This window comes from Aspergillus pseudodeflectus (genome assembly GCF_044049435.1).
Source record: "Aspergillus pseudodeflectus strain CBS 756.74 chromosome Unknown BJX68scaffold_11, whole genome shotgun sequence".
NCBI classification, from domain to species: Eukaryota; Fungi; Ascomycota; class Eurotiomycetes; order Eurotiales; family Aspergillaceae; genus Aspergillus; species Aspergillus pseudodeflectus.
This window is the reverse complement of record NW_027263787.1, coordinates 227,257-243,041: the sequence shown is the minus strand read 5'-3', so window position 1 is coordinate 243,041 and position 15,785 is coordinate 227,257. Positions and strand designations below refer to the sequence as shown.

Below are 15,785 nucleotides of genomic sequence, written 5' to 3'. Positions count from 1 at the left end.
GTTACCGTACCATCATTCTTGCTGAATAACGTCACCTTTGACCGATTGGGGTCTCTTCTTCAACCCCTCGCTCGCATCTCATAGTCGTCAACAAACGTTCTGAGAGTGGCCTTCATGCCATTTTCTTGCAGTTATGGAGGCCGCTCCACTCACCTTGGTAAGTTGAACCGCACAGACGTCCTGTCTTGAAACCACCAGCGTCTGACACCGACAGGCCCACACCCATGCCCGCAATGCGGTTCTAGAAACCCGCAAGTCGAACCCCGTCGCCGCCAGCGAAGAGCACGATTTGGCTGCTGGTGAGTTCGCGACGGCTGCCCAGAGCAGCAAAGACCGCGAGGTATCTCTCGTCTCTTTATTTCTGTCGCTCATTGGTATTGACCCTTTGTGTGACTGGCAGGCATTGAGAACGCTCCATCTTCTCGAACAACACCACAAAAAGCTCGCTCAGATCCTTCGTTTCCAGCATGAAAACCCACCATCTGAAGCTGCAACTAGCGCAGCAGCAGCAGCTGCCGGGATGCACCCCCAGACGATCCCTTCGGATTCTGCAGTATCGAAGGCGGACGCACACCAACTGCCTCCCAAGTTAACCGGAGCCCCTCGTCTAGTCAAAAGAGAATCATCGGCCCTCGCGAATAATCTAGCATCCGCTCGAGGGATCCCAACTCAGCCCCGCCGGTCCTCTCCTGCGTCTCCTACACTCTCTTCCCAGCAGGCGGGGGCGAAAATGACAGACGGACCCGCGAAGGTCAGGACAACCGAATCGAGGCTGCGAGGCACACAGACGCCTGAGCAAAGGGACCGCACGAGCCGTACATTGAGCCAGAAGCAGCCGTGGTCCCCGCCGTCGGGTAGCCCTACAGACATCACATCCCAGCAATATGTTCCTGCGAAGGTGGCGGAGTCCACACGCCCATCGTACAGGCAATCAAACGCTGAAGAACCGTTTCAGCGATTCTACTCCACGTTCGAAGGCCTCATTTCTAAAATATCTGCCCCATTAGCCTTTGCGGGACTTCCTCTTGGAACAGATAACAGCAGTGCAAGTGCGACACGTAAATCCTCCGCAGAAACAAGAGTCGACAAACAGACCGCTGTATCAGATCGTTCAGGGTCTTCAGCTGAACCAGACATCAGTCGAATCTTCTCCCGCGCCGCCCTCAAAGCCATCAGGGAGTCAGGTGGTGGTGGAGGCGGAATGGGGACGAGTAACCCAGCGGAATCATTCTACGTGGTACCTACTACGGGCGGAACAGTATCGTATGCAGGGATCCTCACTCGAGCCGAGAAGGAAGCTCGCCGAAACAGTCTCGACGAAGCAGAGGACAACTTTGTCGATGCCCGAGAAACCCCCTCCTCACCAGAGCTCCTGCAAACCAGCAAAGGCAAAGGCAAAGCGAGAGCGAGCCGCAGTAGCAAACTAACCAGCATGCAACCACCCAAAACCCTGGAGGAACTGCAAATGGAAAACGAAGCCCTTCGCCACCTGTCCGACACCCTCTCCAAACGTCTTCACATGTGGGAAGTCAACGCACAGTCCTCGTCCATGGCGCTCCAGCAGTCCCTGAAAGCAATGCACCACATGCCGTCTCCAGAACAACATTCCCAATCGACATCCGCCGTACCCTCTCCAGCAGCTCTCTCGGCAGCCCCGGCGGCACCATCGGAGCAGGACCTCCGCATCAAAGAGCTCGAAGAGATGGTCCGGCGCCACGAGAAGGACCTCGAACAGGTCGGAAGGGAGAATAAACGGCTTCAGCTTTACCTTGACAAGCATAAAGCTCGGTGGGAGAATTTGAAAGAGAATGCCAGGGCGAGGCGTGCGGAGATCGGAGGTGGGAACGGGGGTGCTGGCAATAATGCGGGCGCAGACACCACGCAGCAGAATGCGGTCGAGACTGCGAGGACGGAAAGCGGGGAAGACAAAGCGTCTAATGAGCCAGATGCTAAGACTGGTGATGCGTAATTCATCGAGCTATGACATTGACATCTTGATATCTTATACACAATATCTCTTTTATCGAACACGAAATATTCGAATGATGATGATCTTCAGTTGAACTCAAAAGGCGGCAATACATCGTATCTACTCTACCACTCACTAATCAACCACTCACACAACCAGCTCCCTACAATCCAAGGCCACCTGAATCATAGATAACAAACTACCGAACCCAAAACGTCGCATTCCCCCTCTCCGCCCCTGAATCCCCACCAACAAGAACCCTAAACGCCCCCGGCTCAACAACATACTTCATCCTCGCATCCCAAAGCCCCAACTCCTGCACCTCCAACTCAACAGTAACCGTCTTCGTTTCCCCAGCCGGGATAACCACCTTCTCGAACCCCTTCAGCTGTTTATTCGGGACGACAACGCTCGAAAGCTCATCGACGACATAAACCTGCACGACCTCCGCGGCATCGCGCCGAGAATCCGTGTTTGTGATATCCACGGAAACAGTCACTGTATCCCCAGCGGTAACCTCCGTCTTGTCGAGCTGAACCTCGCCATACTCGAAGTCCACATACGACCGCCCGAACCCGAAGGGGTACAGCGGCTCAGGCGTGCCGAGGACATACTGGTGTCCGAAAACCAAGGTTCCGTTCTCAAGCTCACACCCCGAATCCCCAATCGATCGACCGGAGTTGAGATGATCGTAGTAGATCGGCAGATCGCCGACGGAGTGCGGGATGCTGACGCTCAATCTGCCCGAGGGCGAGTGGTCGCCGAAGAGGATGTCAGCGAGGGCGTGTCCGCCTTGCTCGGACGGGTAGAATTGTTGCACGAGCGCCGAGGCCTCTGTTGAGATCCAGGGCTCCGTGATGGGCTTTCCGGAGGAAAAAACGACGATTGTGGGCACGCCGGTGTCGAGGATCGCGCGGATTAGGGGCGCTTGGGCGCCGACAAGGGAGAGAGAGTTTACGTCGACGTGTTCACCTGTCCTATTTGGGTTTTAGCACATACTTCCATAAATGGTCTTCACAGGAGGGGTGGGATTGGATGTAGGTATAAGAGGAGGGAACGTACGTCGCATTCAACCCCTGCCACAACTCCTGCTGATCGCGCGACCAGGTTCCGACAACGACAATCGCGACGTCTGATTTCTCCGCTGTAGCGACGGCCTCGTCGAAGCCGGACTGGTCGTTGCTCCAGCGCTCGCAGCCCTGCGCGTAGTGCACGCGGGCCTTCTTGCCGACGGCGGCTTTGATGCCATCGAGGGGTGTGACGCCGCGGTATTGGCTTTGGTACACGACGTAATCACCGTACTGCAGTTATCGGACAGTATTAGCGAGGGGCGAACGATATCAACAAAATGAAGGAGGGGGATGAATGAGACGGATGCAAGCGTACATTCATAAACCCATGTGCCATCGGCCCGATAACAGCAATATCGCCCTTCTTCTTCAGCGGGAGGATATCATCGTGGTTCTCAAGGAGGACGATAGACTCGCGGTCGAGTTCGCGGGCAAGATTGAGGGCCTCCTTGCTGTGGATAAGTTTCTTCCAATCCTTCTTCGGCGCAGCCGGGTACGGGTTCTCGAAAAGGCCCGAGGCGAACTTCGAGCGCAGGACGCGGGAGACGGCCGTGTCGACGGTTTCGATGTCGAGTTTGCCTGATTCGAGGAGTTGCGGGATTGTGCGGAAGTTGCTGCGTGGGACAGTTAGTTAGGGTTTCATTCTGGTTCAGTACAGGATACAAGAGGAGGTGAGAACGTACAAGGAACCACCGCCCATCTCGACATCGTTACCAGCGGGAAGGGCCTGGAGGGTCACGGACTCCGAGTCTATGGGTGAGCTTTCGCAGGTATGGAAGGCGTTGCAGAGTCGGTCTGTTGCGCCGGCGTCACTGATCACGAAGTACTCGTAGCCCCATTCCTCGCGGAGGATCTCGGTTAGGAGGTGGTAGTCTGCGACAGCAGGGATACCGTCATATCTAAACAACCTCATCAGATGTTGCCTGAATATGTTTGTATGAAATGAGACTTACGAGTGGTACGCGCTCATGACACTCAATGCCTTGGCGTCGATAATCGCTCGCTTGAATGGAGGTAACCAGCTGCATTCGTTAGCACATTCCTATCATTTAACGGGGTATAGAGTAGCACATACGTAGTCCGCAGGTATCTCTCCCCACCATGAACAGGGGCAGTGTTGATGCCCTGCTCCGGCTGGCTAAAGCCCGCATAGTGCTTTACCTGGGCGGAGACATTCAGACTCTGGATTCCGGTGGTATAGTAGTATCCGACCTCGCCGGCAAGGTAAGGATCTTCGGAGAACGTTTCCTCGACCTAGACCATTGTATTAGCATTCCGGTCCAAGGATATCAGGTGGTATACGTACACGACCAAACCTTAGCTCCCGCGCAAGATCGACAACAGGAGCAAAGAGCTGGTTCACTCCGAGAGCACGGGCTTCCTGACTGATAAATTGTCCCATTTTGTAGATCAACTATTGCAAGAGTTAGACAACCACTAGAGCCAAGAGATAGCAAGCAGAGAAGCATGGAAGACATATGTACCTCTCGGTTAAACGAGCAGCCATAAGCAATAGGCGAGTTGAAAATCGTGGCGTTGCCGATCAGGAACCCGTGGATACCTTCAGTCTGAACAAACGCCGGAATCCCAAGCGTGGTATTCTCCAGCAGGTAATCCTGAGCCCGCTTGACATTCGTCGCGATCCAGTCCCAGGGTACAGGGTATCCGACTAAGCGAGAGGACTATCGTCAGCACCGCTTCGCCTTCGCTTCAAATGCAACGAAGCTCGATGGACAAACCATAGAACATTCCCGCCTTGACCTTCATATTCTCCACCAGCCCGGTATAGTTGAAGTCTCCTGTACTGGCATTCATCCAGTTGGTGATATCACCTAGATTCATTCAGCCACAGTCAGGATTGCGATAGAGCGAGGCCGGTGGAGGCCATTGACGCGACGCCATGTAAGCTGAAGCCGGCAGTGTAGATAAAACGCACCCTGAATCAACTGCGCCATTTTATCCTCAACAGTCATCCGACCAAGGAGGTCGGAAACGCGATCCTCAATGTCCGCACTGGGATCCTTGTAGAGCGGCGAAGAGTCCTGCGCGGCCGTAAGGCCAGCGCAAAGCAGGAGGAGCAGCAGGCCCTGCGAGACGAGCTTCGGCAACATCACGTCTGCTTTGGAGTGTAACTGAGTGTTCAGATTCAGACTCTCTCCATGCGAGAACAAACACAATGCGCCGGACTCCGCGGCGGTTTTTATTTATTTGCGAGCTTCCGAGCTTCCATCATTGAAACGGAGCTTTGCCAAATTGCTAGCTAGAGAGAAGGAAAATAGGGAAAATAAGACCAATAGAGCTCATGCTTGCCTGTGGGGAGAGCCCTGGCATGATCAGGGTACTTGCTTGGACAGCAGGCGAGAGAGTGGCCAAGGCCGAGGGGAAGAAGAGTGCAAGTATCTCGGAGATGAGCCCGGGCCAGGAAAGTGTATAGACCCGATTGAGGGGGCACAATTGATCAATGAGAGGCGGTGTTGAGTAGACGAGGAGAAAAAATCCCGGCGGGGAGGGAAGAAGAAATGGAGATCACGGCTAAAGTGAAATGAGGGGGTTCGGCTCATGCTTGCAGCTTCAGTCAATTACCTGTGGAGGCATCATGAGGATTGATCTCCGAATGGCGTAAAGATCTTCAACAAGAATATACCATGGTCGTGCTAGAGACGCTGTGTCGCTTTTTCCACCTATCGAAGGCTGCGCGGTAAAATAGCGGCTGCCCATCTGCTGATATATTTACAGGGATTAATCGACTAACAGACATGCGATGATGCAGACAGGAAAGAGACAAGGAAGCTGAGAAATTGTCTAATTACAAGTAATAAAGCGCGAAGATGCTATTCGCAATGGTATCAAGGATGCGCCCGCCATGATTGGAAATATCAACAGTGAAGAAAAGGAAAATATGTACCTGTAGGCATACAGTGGTGAGTGTCGAGAGAACAAACCCTCGTTAAGATTGTGGGTTTTGCTGATTATCGCGACTGATCGTTCTGTTCGGAAGAGCCTTCGCCTGCATTGTCCCGCTCGGCACCGGTTTGGCTATCCTTCCGCTTCTGCAGTACACCTCCCAGCCATGGAACTGATTTGCTCCATGAATCGCTGAGACTGCGCAGTCGCGCAAGGGTGGTCAGGTCGTCCGAATTACCACGGAGAACCTCACCAGTTTCCTCACCAGGAGTCGGTTGCCCAGCACTCGCAGGCGCCGTGGCAAGGCCATCAAGAGCGTCTGGTGGAGCGGTGGCCGTCGAAGCTTGAGGAAGTCCATCCCACGGATCTCCATCTGCGTCCACACCCTCACCATTCGTGGTACGCAGAGTACCATCAAGAATAGATCTGCTAGGGTGCTTCTTCCGACCGCCTCGCTTTGCAATCCGCCGCTCCTTCGCTGGACTCATTTCGCCGCGACGAATCGAGTCCGCAACCACTGCACTGAAGCCTCCGGACAATGTGGAAAATAAGGGACCAGGTGAAAAGTGCGAAGAAATGGAAGTCCGTGCTTTTCTCGTGGGTGTTTGAGGGGTTCTGGCATTCGTCTGTGTACCGTCTGCGGATTGGCCATCTGCGTCTGGAGCTGGAGGGAAGCGAAGAAGAACGGTGGAGCTGGTGTTGAGTGACTGCCGCGGTGGAGGTGTGGTAGGCCGGTCAATAGGTTCAGAGATAGCAGTCTTCACGTCCGGTTCCTGACCATCAGCCCATGGGTTCCTCAACAAAGACAGGGGTCTAGATGAGGTAGAGGAGCCTGGGGATGGTTCTGAAAGCGAATCGGCAGCTAGGGAGCCAGCAGGAGACGGAGACGCGGCGGAGACCGCTGCAGCGCGAGGAGTAGACTGGTTATCATCCAGATCCTCTAGACCTCGGCTGAGTAGCGAGCCGGCGGGCGAATCAAGCGCACCATCAAGAAGAGCGGGTGTCCGCGGGACTGTTTTATTCCTCCCTTGAGCGATTTGAGGAGGAGATAGGTCAACCCCGTCCTGATACCGCTCTCCGGGTAGAAGGCCGATTGCTTCTTCCTCATCGGTCGAGTAAGAGGACTCGTCGTCTGAACGAACTCGCCCACTTGTGATGAAATACACTCCCAAAAAGGTTAAGAAGCAGCCGCCAACGAATTTCCCTGCACGGGCAGCGGTGTACGATTCAAAGTCACGGTACAGCACCGCGCTTCCAATAATCACAGAGAGAGTGAAAAGAACGAATTGTGTTGGGATGACTTGAGTGGAGTCGAAGCGCTGCAGGGCCTTGTTAATGTACCGGATCTGCATCACAGCGCTAAAGACGAGGACAAATGCCAGCAAGTAGGTCACCGGGAATGTTATAACATGCCACAAAGTAAACGAGAGTAGCGATGAGACACCCTTCGTTGACAGAGCAGTATATCCGCCTGCAGGACGTTAGCATATTGCACAAGGCGTATGAATGCGAGGACATACCAAACAGTCCAACTAAGCCAACGTCAATTAAAATGGTCCGCGATCCATACTTGCGGCTCGCCCACATCAAGATAACAATAAGCGCGGCGGTAATGCCCAAGTAAGTCTCGAATTCCCATCGGGTAATCATCACCCAGATATCATGAGGTCCAATCTTCTCTTCCGAAGACTTTGCGCTCAGGACAACAACGCCCGCGCCGGCAATGGCAATAATGACGCCCCAAAAGTCACGCTTTCGGAATTTTTCCTTCAGCATGAATGGCGCAATCACACAGTTCGAGATCAAAGCCACAACACCCAACGGCGAAACAATAGATGCCGGAGCAAAACCGTATGCCATAAAGTTTCCAAGCTCGCCAAGTGTCATAAGAATGATTCCCGCCCACCAATATGGAGACCGAAGATAGGACTTGCGCTTGCCCTGCTGCGGGGACCCCGGTCGGACCGTCTGGTCGGAAAACGCAGACTCCTGCAGATTGCTGTCTGGGCTCGAAACGTTGTCTCTGAATCTCTCTGGCCGGTTTATCGATTCGTCCTCCGCCGAGCTGTGTCCATCGTCGACGGCGCCGTACAAGCTCCCGGATGTTTGCCGGCGATGTATCGGTTTCCATCCCACTTCCTGTTGCAGCTTCTCACGCTCCCATTCCTTGTCTATCCGGATATGGGCGTATCGTTGAATATTCAGTGCCAGCGAGATCAGCACATTCCCGGCCAGAGCCGTGATGATACCGATCAGGGACGACCACTCGTATGTGCCTTTCCCATCGCCATGATTATGTCCGACGTTCGAGACGGGTGTAGGAAAGGAATGTGTATTCGCGGAGGACGGTGTCGGGGCGAGGTTGGAAGCGAGCGCCAGCAGACCAGCTGCGAGCGGAAAGTCTTGCGTGAAATCCATTTGGGATCGAATGAAAATATGCGATGATAAGATTAACAGAGAAGGAAGGAAAGAGGTGAGGTTCCGTGGTCCCTGAGTCAAACCAGGCAGCTAAAGTGCCTTGGTTGGGTCGAGAGGAACGAAGGTTTCGGCCCCTATGATGTATTCAGAGCTTCGGTGCTTTTGGGGAGGAATCATGCTGGAGAGGGAGAGGAGTGCATCCTGTGTGTTTGAAGCTGTGGGAGCCGATGGTTAAATTTGTCGGTCTCAACTCTTCCGATAAGGCGCTAGCAGGATTGTCGATGGAAAAGAAGCCTCCGTGAGTGAGTCGCCAGGAGTTGGTGAGGGGAGATGGGAGAGAGCGGAGTTGGGTTCGACGGTCAACCGGCGCGGCGCACGTGCGATCGCCTTGGTGGATTCTTGGAAACTAGGCACAATTATTTCCTGTGTTGCATCTGCCATCTCGAGCAATTATTTGGAGAAGATGGATAAATAAGGAGATTTCGACTTTGATTTTCTTTTAATCAACCAAAGTAGATTTTTAATAGTTTTTACTGAAAACTGGACTAACTTGTTTATTTTGTTGATCGCTATATAAAACCATCCGCGCTGTTCTTTTCTTTTAACATCAGAAACACGAAGTTAGGTTAGTTGACTGAACCCCAATTCTAGTAAGAAATTCAGGCCACCTAGGCACAACACGCAAAGACAAAGCAAAAAACTTATATGCTACATCATTCGAAGAGGCAAGGAAGCAAAAGTTCCAAGTATCAACACTGTTTCAACGCCAACACGGCGGAGGTGTTTGTGTATGGGCAAAGACGCAAGGCTATGATAGCCATCGGGAGCCGAATGCCAATAGCTGGCATTGCCCATGAGAAAGTCCGATCTTCAATACTTGGCCAGAAAGAAAAACACGACAAGTTGATATACTTTTACTTCTCCTTCAACGACCCCAACCGGCAAGACCTTTCGGGATTTTTGAGGTCTGCGTTGGCTCAATTATGCGTGGATGATATTGCACTCGACCTCGTGGAAGCTGTGTGCCATTGGCACAGCGCAAGTCAACCGTTTGTCCAAATCCTGATGTCTACATTCTTGGAGGCTTTGGACTTGGATACAAAAGCAAGTCAAGGGGGCACCGCATCAGGGGCCCGGTCAGGCAAGACGTACATCATTTTGGATGGGCTCGATGAGATTCCGTACGGCCCTAAACGATCTAGAGTCTTAAAATTCCTCGATGGGATTTCCCGCCTCCAGAACCCACAAGTCCATATGATTGCCTGCAGCCGAGAAGAATGAGACATTGAATCCGTTCTGCTCAGCCTCCCCCAATGGAAGCCGCTCAGAATCTCCCATGCCAATGTTGAAAAGGACCTTGACATCTACATTACCTCTCAAATTGCGGCGGACCCGAAGCTCCATGGACAGCCGGAGAACATCAAAGAGGAGATTAAGGACAAGCTAGTCCATGGTGCCGATGGCATGTAGGTCATTCGGGTCCAGATCCCGGATACGCTTTGTTAATGACACTCACACAGGTTCCGATGGGCTTCACTGAAAATGCAGGAGCTAAGGATGAAGAGGATCTTGCGGAGCAGAGACATCAAGACAATACTATCCTCTTTACCAAAGGATCTGGACTCTACATATGAAAGAATCCTTACTTCCGTTGATTCTTCTTTGGCCGATGAAGCTAAAGCAGCATTGAAGTGGGTGGCATGTACAAGCCGCCCACTGTTTCTGGAAGAACTGGCTGAAACTTGCATTATAAAGCCTGAAGACCCTGAACCTTTTGATGAAGATCAACGTTTCAGCGGCCATAACATCTTAGAGCTTCTTCCTGGGTTGACTAGGGTAGATCCAACTCCGGATCCTTCCACGCCAATCCGACATCGGTACTTCACCGTCAGCCTTGCTCATTTCTCAGTCATGGAATATCTTTCTAGCCAACGTATTCTGTTAGGCTCTGCGTTCAGTTATCATGTTAATTTGAGCTTTGCGCAGAGACATATAACCAGAAGTTGTCTAACGTATATCGCCCATGTCTTGAAATATCCAGCAACCTCTGACCACATTGATACGGAGTATCCTCTAGGCCTATACGCCTATTCTCGGTGGTTTTCACACGCAGCCCTCATTTCCAATAAATAGCTGGAAGATTGTTCTGCCAACGCGATGGACTTGTTCAGGTCCCCGAGAGCGTGTCTAAAGTGGAAGGCTTACGCTCGGAGAACACGCCATGAAGAGGGCCAACCCGATTTCCCGACAATTCCATTCGATGCGTACCAGACACCTTTGTGGCCAAGATACTACCTCCTTTGCCACTCCATCACCGCAGGGAATGAAGTGATTGTTAACAGACTCCTCGATGGGGGCTTACAAATCCGCGGTGGTTCAGTTCTTGGCGAGCCTCTTAAGCTTGCTATAGTGGCTGGTCGTGAGCACATTGCGAAACGCATTTTGGCAGCAGGATACTTACCAAGTAAGGTGGGAATGCTCTTTGCTGCGCGGTGCAGTTCAGAGGGCCTTTTGTCTTCAGTGTTGGCGAGGACAGCAGCCTTTGGGCTCACTGATATGCTACTTGCAGTTGATACTGCCATCGTCCACGCCAAGTTTCGAAATGCAGACTTGCTACTCTGCCAGCTCTTCCATGGAACTTTGAGTTATCGTGAGAACCCAAACGCGGTTCCTGCAGAAACGCGGTTAGCGGTATGTTACCAAATCCTCAGAAAGGCTATGCGGTTCGACTCCTGGAGTCTTGTCACCTACTTACTTCAACATTTCGGCAAGAATCCTATTCACCGTCTTGATATGCGGCCTCTTTTTCTCCGAGCCGTCATCCAAGGAAAGGAGAAGATGGCCGCAGCGTTGAAAACCTGTCCTTGGGTACATCTCAGCGAGGACGAACTAATATTCCAATGCAATTGGAGCAACGTCATGGTTCGCCAATACATCTGTGCCGACTTGGTTGAATTTTACTACCGGTGCTGTCAAGTCGGGGCATTACTCCCAGAGAATACATGCACAGCATTTAAGGGCAGAAGCCCTAGCTGGGATATTCCAATTAAGGCCTTCAAGTCTTCAAGCATAACCCGTTGCAAACAAAGCTGGAAGGTACTGTTCAGATATTTTGAGATATTCCAAGAATCAGGCTTATACTTGCCTTACGAACCACCAAATGCTGCCACATCTCTTCCTAGGCAGCTCAATCCCTTGGATCGACTCCTCGTCTATTCTATTTTGACTGGACCACATTCCTCAGCGCTCTGGACGCTTTACTCTACTGAACTGATTTGTCGACACGGTGTCAGATCTTTCACGAGTTACGTTAGCCAGTTCTCGCATTACTCGACCCGTTCGCTCCCCTATCGCATGCCGCCCGCTGACTCACGGCTTTTCCTACTTCGCCTCACCTGGGCTGAAATGGCCAGGCATCTTATTCTGAAATTGGAAAGGGAGCTGAAAGATTGATCCACTAATCCTGACAACGATTCTTGTTTGTTGCTGGATCTACCGTACTGTCTCATTATATGGTTATAGACTGGGATCCTGTCGTGGAGCAGCGGAATACCGGAAGATGTCAACCAAGACCATGGCAAGATCCTGCAACGACGCCCACGATGCCACAGCCGAAGCCAGCGTTGGGTACTCTTGAACCAGGGATTCCAGGTGCGTAACAATCTATGGCATTGGGAAAGCGTGGATAGAATTTCGACCGAGGTCGTTGAAGCATCTTCTTTCGTTTTTCTATTCCTCGTCAACACTCTCACGCTGGTAAATGCCGCGGAGAGCACATCGCGCGATTCATACTTCAGATGGACGAGACGCCTCTATCCATATTTCAGGTGGCCTGGACGTCTCTATCATCCAGAGACCGGACTCGGGCTATCATCGGACGCGGTACCAAAGTGGCTGGTGCTGTTGAGCAACTACATCCTCCGGCCAAGTAACAATGGAGGGACGGCAAGACCAAATATTACTCGACCAGCCGCAGACATCCTGCAACCAACGGGCCCGTCTGGAGCCCGCTTCAAGATTTTCAAGGAAGGCGAAGATAGCACCGAGGTGAACGCTTGGGCCATCATGAATCGAACTTTTGAAGTGATCATGTGGGATCTGCATAATGCAACGAAAACAATCAGGGTGCCGCATGACGAACTCCGACCATTGCTGGATTGGGCCCTTGGGCACACTACAGTGCTAGCAATAATCGTCCGAGAACTGGCTTAATGTAAGGAAGTTCAGAATACTAATATGAGTTCTACTTGAGCTCACCACAACTGTGGAAGGCCAATTCTATCCCCCAATTCTGTTGGCAAGTAGACCTGGATCTACTCACTCTCTGTCATGACCTCACGCAGCGCAATAAATGTCAGGACCTGGCCCTAGACTGGATTGACCAGTTCGTTATTGAGGATACCATATGTCTTCTTCTTCCTCCTTATAAAGAAACTTTACGTGACATCCCCCCAACCATGTGATTGCCGCACTCAGACCTCCTTTTGGCTACCCTTACCAACTCGACCACCAACGCAGCGTATACACGACCTGCCACAGATATCGTGGTCAGAGCTGGTTCACCTGAGTCAAATAGATCCAAATACATGAAATCGGCCGGCTCAAGCCGCCCACAAGCAAAGCTCTGGGGTTTCGAGACTATGTGGATCGCCAGGTCGCTGGTATTGTGATTGTTGGCGGGAGGATAACCCGATCTTCCGCGATTTGTTCAGCAGGACGTACTGCTAAGCTAATCAATCCAAATCAACTGATCAAGCATCCACAACAATGGGACACCCTCCAGAAAGTTTTCTGAAGTATTACGCTGAGGTCAGTCACGGGATCAGGTGCCTGAAATCCACCACCTAACAATCCATTGAGAGTCCTAGCGTCCCGATCCAACCATTCGCGGTTATCTAGCCGGGATTGTGGCCCAGTCACCAACTTCCGATGTGATGTTCACGGATTCGCTCCGCGATAAAAAACAAGCCAATCATCTCGCCTGATCAGTTCAACGCGGCAACAGACTTGACAGCAGAGCTGAAAGGTGGCAGTAAGATACTACAGGTATCAGAGCACACAATTCTGAAGGTCGGGTGGAGAGACCACATGGGCGAAGCAGAGGCACTAATCCTCCTTGCGGAGAGATCACAAAATCCCTGTCCCAGAGGTTCTGAGCGCATACACAATCAACGACATTGGGTTCATCCTCATGACCAAGATTGGCGGCCAAACCTTGGGCTCATGCATGGATAGCATGTCTCCAGAGGAGCTTTCTGCCATTTCGCGCCAACTGAAGGCCTACATCCTTGAATGGCGTGCATTTAGCAGCTCGTTCCTGGGGTCTGTGGGCGGTGGGCCATGCCTGGATATCATATTTCAACACCCGTGGGATTACCGGTCAACCAGGAAATACGGGGCCTTTTGATTCCTTTGAGCAGTACAAACATGGCATTGTCGAGGCCCTTCGTGCGTCGAGACCGAATGGCGTATGGTATGACGAGGAGGAAGCCTTGAGGCAGAAGATTCTAACTGCTTCTCCTCCTCTCGCAGATACTCTGGGGGTTTTGACACACGGGGACGTCCATCCGGGGAATATCATGGTCAAGACCGGAGTCATCACGGGGATACTTGACTGGGGGAATTCGGGGTACAGCGTGCCAGAGCGGGAGTTCTTCGCCGCCAAGCGGATTGCTATGGATGAACGCTGGCGTGAGATAATCGACGAGTGTATACCGTTTTTCGCAGAGCAGTGTGCGTTGATGGATGAGGTGGACCGGTCGATGATGCGATATTCCCCTATATAGAGTGTGCTTGCTGCTATATCCACGTAGACATAAGGCTCTTTCGACATATCCTTGTTCTGTTAAGCCTGCTTCCGGCCAGAATCCTGATTAGCAATATGCCGCTTGTAATACACGAACACTTCTGAATCACACTCGTGGCGGAGTATGGGAACAGGCTGGGCGTGGAGAGTGGGATCAAGGACCCGAATGTGCCGTATCGGGCCCGTGACATCGAAAATGCGATGAGAGTCGCTTTAAAAGGGCGAGACTTTGAAACAGTTCGGACTCTTGAGAAGCACTATGCAGAGAAGGGACTGAGACGATCCACGTTCTTGTATGAGGCGTCCATCCCGGCAATTCAGTACGGCCAAGGGGATATCGTCAAGTCCTTGCTCGACGTGGGAGGATTCGATGTCAATATGCGCACTCACCGTTTTCAACTGGCTTGTTGATGAGCACTCTCCTCCAGTGCGACAATAGCCTCATATCGAAAGTCGTCTGGCTTCTGTTGGAGCACGGCGTCAACCCGACCTACGTGCCTTCAAAACACAAACACAGCGAAGTGGCAGGGACACCGCTGCAGAGGGCTTGCATCTTGGGCCATATCGAAGTAGTGAAGGCCTTTGTGAAGTATGGGGCCGACGTAAATGGCAGTTGTAAGGGAGGACATGGCCGATGGCATGGGGTATTTACTCCGCCACCCCTTTGGCACGCCATGAGACACCCAGATGGCGGCGAGATGGTCCGGATGTTGTTGGAATATGGAGCCGGTTCGATGTTCCGAATAAGATGGAAGACTATCCTGGTCCAGGTTGACGATAATCTCCAAGAGGAGGGGGAGGAAGAGGAGGAAAAAGATGGAGATCAGTCGAAACATGTGCTTTAAAGAGGAAACGATTCAGAGCTAAGGGACTACTCTCTTGTTGTCGTTGAGTTCCATCGGAGGAAGGAGGCAAGGAAGGAGGAGAAAGTCAGTATTACTGCGGGAAAGTCCCTGTGCTGGACAAAAGGAATCTGAAATGACAAGTCTAGGCTACTAACTACCAAGCCCTCGCACTTGGGTCTGATGCTAGGTTCTTAGTATCAACTTCTATTTTCTGTAAGTTTTTCTCCTCTCTAGTATGCACTACCAAGGCCTGGATGGTCTAAATGGATACTGTCCTTTCCAGTTTATGCCTATTGTGGGGGTCTTAAGAAGATAATTGTACGAGCAAGTGACCCATTGTCTTACACGTCGACAAACTTTGACACGTTCTTGGTCGAAGTAATGTTAAGAGTATGTTCTTCAGCGGAATATACAAGACTGGACTAGATTATATAGACAAATTAGCGCTTTATCCCCAGTGCATTCATATCTTGTGAAGGAGGTAAAGCCCTCTTATAGAACTCAAGCACCTATCTAAATCACAGACCCCTCAAGGGTGATTTACATAAGAGTACTATATTTGGTCTTCAAGTGTAAAGATATGAAAGTGTCGCCTGCCTTATTTTGATGAGGTTTTGTAGAGTGCAAAATAGATAGGGTAAGCGATATGTACCTAGGGCAAGCAGGATATTCCAGGACCTTTTCTGATAGCCCGCAGACTCTCAACATAATGCTTGTAATAGGTAGTAGAAGCTCTCCGCGACCATAACCCGCTTTCGGCATTTGAGACAGTC

The 15,785-nt window shown here is 51.6% G+C and overlaps 5 protein-coding genes across 5 annotated transcripts; 3 read left to right on the top strand and 2 right to left on the bottom strand.

Annotated features, from left to right (window-relative positions):
* Window positions 1-70: 70 nt before the first annotated feature.
* Window positions 71-2,069, top strand: BJX68DRAFT_30547 (uncharacterized protein). The gene is made up of 2 exons (XM_071048943.1): window positions 71-157; window positions 215-2,069. Exons 1-2 carry the CDS (start codon window positions 134-136, stop codon window positions 1,967-1,969), a joined length of 1,779 nt encoding a protein of 592 aa, XP_070901486.1. The 5' UTR covers window positions 71-133; the 3' UTR covers window positions 1,970-2,069.
* BJX68DRAFT_30554 (putative beta-glucosidase) lies at window positions 2,069-5,261 on the bottom strand. The gene is made up of 10 exons (XM_071048944.1): window positions 4,976-5,261; window positions 4,779-4,871; window positions 4,524-4,708; window positions 4,346-4,453; window positions 4,115-4,293; window positions 3,993-4,061; window positions 3,723-3,938; window positions 3,356-3,653; window positions 3,032-3,270; window positions 2,069-2,946 (listed from the first exon to the last, which is right to left on the bottom strand). Exons 1-10 carry the CDS (start codon window positions 5,148-5,150, stop codon window positions 2,169-2,171), a joined length of 2,340 nt encoding a protein of 779 aa, XP_070901485.1. The 5' UTR covers window positions 5,151-5,261; the 3' UTR covers window positions 2,069-2,168.
* A 363-nt stretch (window positions 5,262-5,624) lies between these two features.
* On the bottom strand, window positions 5,625-8,696 carry BJX68DRAFT_232096 (DUF803 domain membrane protein). The gene is made up of 2 exons (XM_071039438.1): window positions 7,464-8,696; window positions 5,625-7,414 (listed from the first exon to the last, which is right to left on the bottom strand). The coding sequence occupies exons 1-2, from the start codon at window positions 8,359-8,361 to the stop codon at window positions 6,009-6,011; spliced, it is 2,304 nt and encodes a 767-aa protein (XP_070901484.1). The 5' UTR covers window positions 8,362-8,696; the 3' UTR covers window positions 5,625-6,008.
* Window positions 8,697-8,842: 146 nt separating this feature from the next.
* BJX68DRAFT_30534 (uncharacterized protein) lies at window positions 8,843-9,697 on the top strand. The gene has a single exon (XM_071048942.1). It carries the CDS (start codon window positions 9,067-9,069, stop codon window positions 9,640-9,642), a length of 576 nt encoding a protein of 191 aa, XP_070901483.1. The 5' UTR covers window positions 8,843-9,066; the 3' UTR covers window positions 9,643-9,697.
* Window positions 9,698-13,292: 3,595 nt separating this feature from the next.
* Window positions 13,293-13,831, top strand: BJX68DRAFT_232093 (uncharacterized protein; the record flags this gene model as incomplete). Its single annotated transcript, XM_071039437.1, has 1 exon — window positions 13,293-13,831. A coding segment is annotated over one exon (207 nt), but the record flags the coding sequence as incomplete, so codon positions are not given.
* Window positions 13,832-15,785: the final 1,954 nt, after the last annotated feature.